Below are 3,097 nucleotides of genomic sequence, written 5' to 3'. Positions count from 1 at the left end.
CCGAGTTCTGCACCAACTTGATCGGCTTGGCTGAGTATTACCAGGGCAATAAATTTTATGCACAATCTCAGTATATTTTGATGCTCGGAAACGAAATCTTGCCCGAAGGCAAAAAGAAGAAGACGAAGGCCAAGTTGCAAATTGCCCTCGGAGACTTGTACGCGAAAATGCTGGAGGACTGCTCCAATCGAATCAAATAAAAGAACCTGATAACCGAATAGGACAAAGCTGAAGGTAATAGACAGTTTTTACTTTTCGAGACCTTCAAAGAAAAATTCCCGAAAGTGTCTCTAGCCACTGATCTGGAGCAGTGTAAGTCACTTTTCCGCAAAGCAAACACTCAGTATAAGAAAGCTTTGGAAGTATTCGTCTTGGATGGCTACGTGACAGATCACATTGATATCTTATTTGCATGTTCGAAGCTCTACCATCACCTTTGCAAGGTCGATCTCTCGCGTGAAAGAGTCACTGGGATGCTCTAGAAGAGGAGATAGCTGCTTGAGCCTTTGCTGAAGTAATTGAATGAAAAGGCTTACCCCGCAACATGGCAGAAGATCCTGGTTGAAACTTCAGAAATATATTCGGACTTGTTTCAACTGAAAACTGTGATAGCAATTGATGTCAAGGATCCGAAGAATATCAGCGAATAAAAACTGAAGGCATCTGTCGCATTGGGGGAGCAGCTGAACAAATACTATTTGCGAATAATCGAAGTGCTGGTCAACGACTCAGATGCCTAAAAGAATGAGCAGTACTATCGCAGCATTATCAATTCGATGTTCAATATTGCGAAGATGACATCGAAAATGTACAGCAAGGAGCCCAAAGTGCGTGTATAATATTTGAAAAGGTCCTGGATGCAGTATAAGGATGTAGCTGCGTATATTAATAAGACTGCTCATCCATTTGGTGCATTTGAAAAAGAGTTGGAACTCACAAACGAAATGATTGTGATGCTCCCAACTAAAATAGATCGGATCAATTATGGGCAAGTCAGCCCATTGGAATGATTTGCTATATCAGAGGAATTATAATCTGATTCGAATTTAGATCCCTATTATTCATCTGCCATATACACAAACCATCGGTCGCCGATAAGGCCACATTCACTTGTGTCACAACATATACAGTATATATACTCAGTACTTAAAACTATAGCATTTTTAACAGACTAGCCCCTTATGATTATAATACTATAGCAACTGACTGCTTTGCAATAAAAAATATAAACAATATCAGACATGCAGCGTAAATACTCACTCAAGAAACAAACCCCACTCAATTACTTCACCAAGTTTGAGGAGCAGATGAGTGTCTTACAAATCGAAGTTGACACCTACAACTCTCGTGAAAATCACGTGTATAATTCTAATGAGTCAGGGCTCTATCGCTGTCTGACCAGTCTCGAAGATAACAAGCAAACCAAGCTACATAGCGACTTCCTTAAGAATAAGAAATTACTCCTCAAAATGACCGAACCCAAGTACCATCGTCATGTCATCAACCATCTGACTGAAAGGGAAAAACAGTGGGCCTTGTAGAAAGTAAAAATGGCCAAAAGCATCAGGAAGGAGAGCTTGAATGAGAAGGGATAAACCCAAGAAAGCCTTGGTAATCATAGTTTGACCGTTTCAATGAATATCAAAAGTGCGCAGTCGAATAACACCTCTCAAGGTCTGCCTCTATAATGCTATGCCCAGCCTTAGATATCGGATATCCTCTACACCGAGGATAGCAATCATTTTAAATAAAATGAAATTAGCAATTCAATGAACAAGCACAACAGCTCGAAGTTGAGGATTAGTCTCCAGAAGAAGCAGAAACGACTGCAGCAGGAATGGCAGAAAACGGAGGAGTATCGGAACAGTTACAATATATCGGACAGGGTCTAGATGAAGTAGCGACTATGCCCACTCTTCTTGCCGAAACAGAGCAAGTGCAACAGCAAAAGATAGCAGTATATCATCGATAAAGTTAAGCTAAATAGGCCTGAAACGTGTCTCACTTCCTATTACTCCAGGATTCTAACGGATGAAGACGACATTCAGGACAATAGCAAATCCACTGCAATTATTCAGAATAATCTGTTTCGGCTGAGATGATCGCTTCAAATATTCTATCCACGTTCTTCAATTACTCACTTTGTTTGCATGCCGAAAGGATGCAGAAATAGCAGAAATAACAATTATAGTATATTTCGAGCAGATTATTTAAAAGCCGATATAATAACTAATGTTTATAGCTCACAAGGTGGTCGACTTAGATTTGACCTAACTGAGGAGTCTTACATATATGATATTAATGTATTAATGATACAATTCGGTAGAGTAATCGACTCAGAGTACAAATCAGGGCATGATGCCATTGGTGAGTTTTTGAAATGTATCATAATGAGCAGTTCGGGAGTTCATGCAGCTCTTTTCCACCAGATCTTCGCAAAAAACATAGAACTTGTCATCCTTCAAGTGCATTTGGAATCTGCTCTTGAAACCGCCCAGATCAAAGTTGATGAAGCAGTCCAGGTCACTCCCGTCCATCATAATCTCTAAAATTAGACAAATCTCGTCAAATCTTTTGCGTATCGACACCATACCCGTGCAGAACAGGTCTTTGAAATAGTTGTAGTCCGGAGAATTTTTGCCCCCCATCAGGATGACATACTCCTCAGTGAGCTTAAATGGCGAAGATTCAAAGTTGAGACCTCCAGGAGACATTCCGAGGATAAATCCGAAATCGATATGAATTATATTTCCATCTTTATCGATTAGAATGTTGCCGTTGTGCCTATCTTTAAGCCGCAGTGTGTAAGTAAGAATGGAAGAGCCTGCCAAGGATCTGATAAATTTGGCTTTGGCCTACAGAAACCTTGCCTCCGTATTGAAGATCTCTTGATAAAACTCAGGAAGATCCATTTTCTTTTATTTTTTTATTCCGTCGATGGATATGGAATTGGCAACGAACTCGAGGAGTCCCGAATTTTAACTGAGCACTATAATTTCGTATGGTTTAATAAAGATATCCAAGTTTGCATCTTTGAGGATTGCCTGGATTTTGAATATCATCTGCATGCAGATAATTTATTGCCTCAGGTCATCCC

At 40.0% G+C, this 3,097-nt stretch overlaps 1 protein-coding gene across 1 annotated transcript; it reads right to left on the bottom strand.

Moving 5' to 3' along the window:
* Positions 1-2,348: 2,348 nt before the first annotated feature.
* LOC148299870 (phosphatidylinositol 4-kinase beta-like) lies at positions 2,349-2,714 on the bottom strand. Its single transcript, XM_088275555.1, has one exon. It carries the CDS (start codon positions 2,712-2,714, stop codon positions 2,349-2,351), a length of 366 nt encoding a protein of 121 aa, XP_088131681.1.
* Between the last annotated feature and the right edge of the window lie 383 nt (positions 2,715-3,097).

The sequence above is a fragment of the Brachycentrus maculatus genome, unplaced genomic scaffold (assembly GCF_059751285.1).
Source record: "Brachycentrus maculatus isolate JH-2025_06_01 unplaced genomic scaffold, ASM5975128v1 h1tg000912l, whole genome shotgun sequence".
Lineage (NCBI taxonomy): Eukaryota > Metazoa > Arthropoda > Insecta > Trichoptera > Brachycentridae > Brachycentrus > Brachycentrus maculatus.
This window is presented reverse-complemented; position numbering and strand designations above follow the sequence as displayed.

Coding starts and splice junctions, on each gene's coding strand:
- LOC148299870 (XM_088275555.1), bottom strand. CDS start 2,714: ATGTCTCCTGGAGGTCTCAACTTTGAATCTTCGCCATTTAAGCTCACT.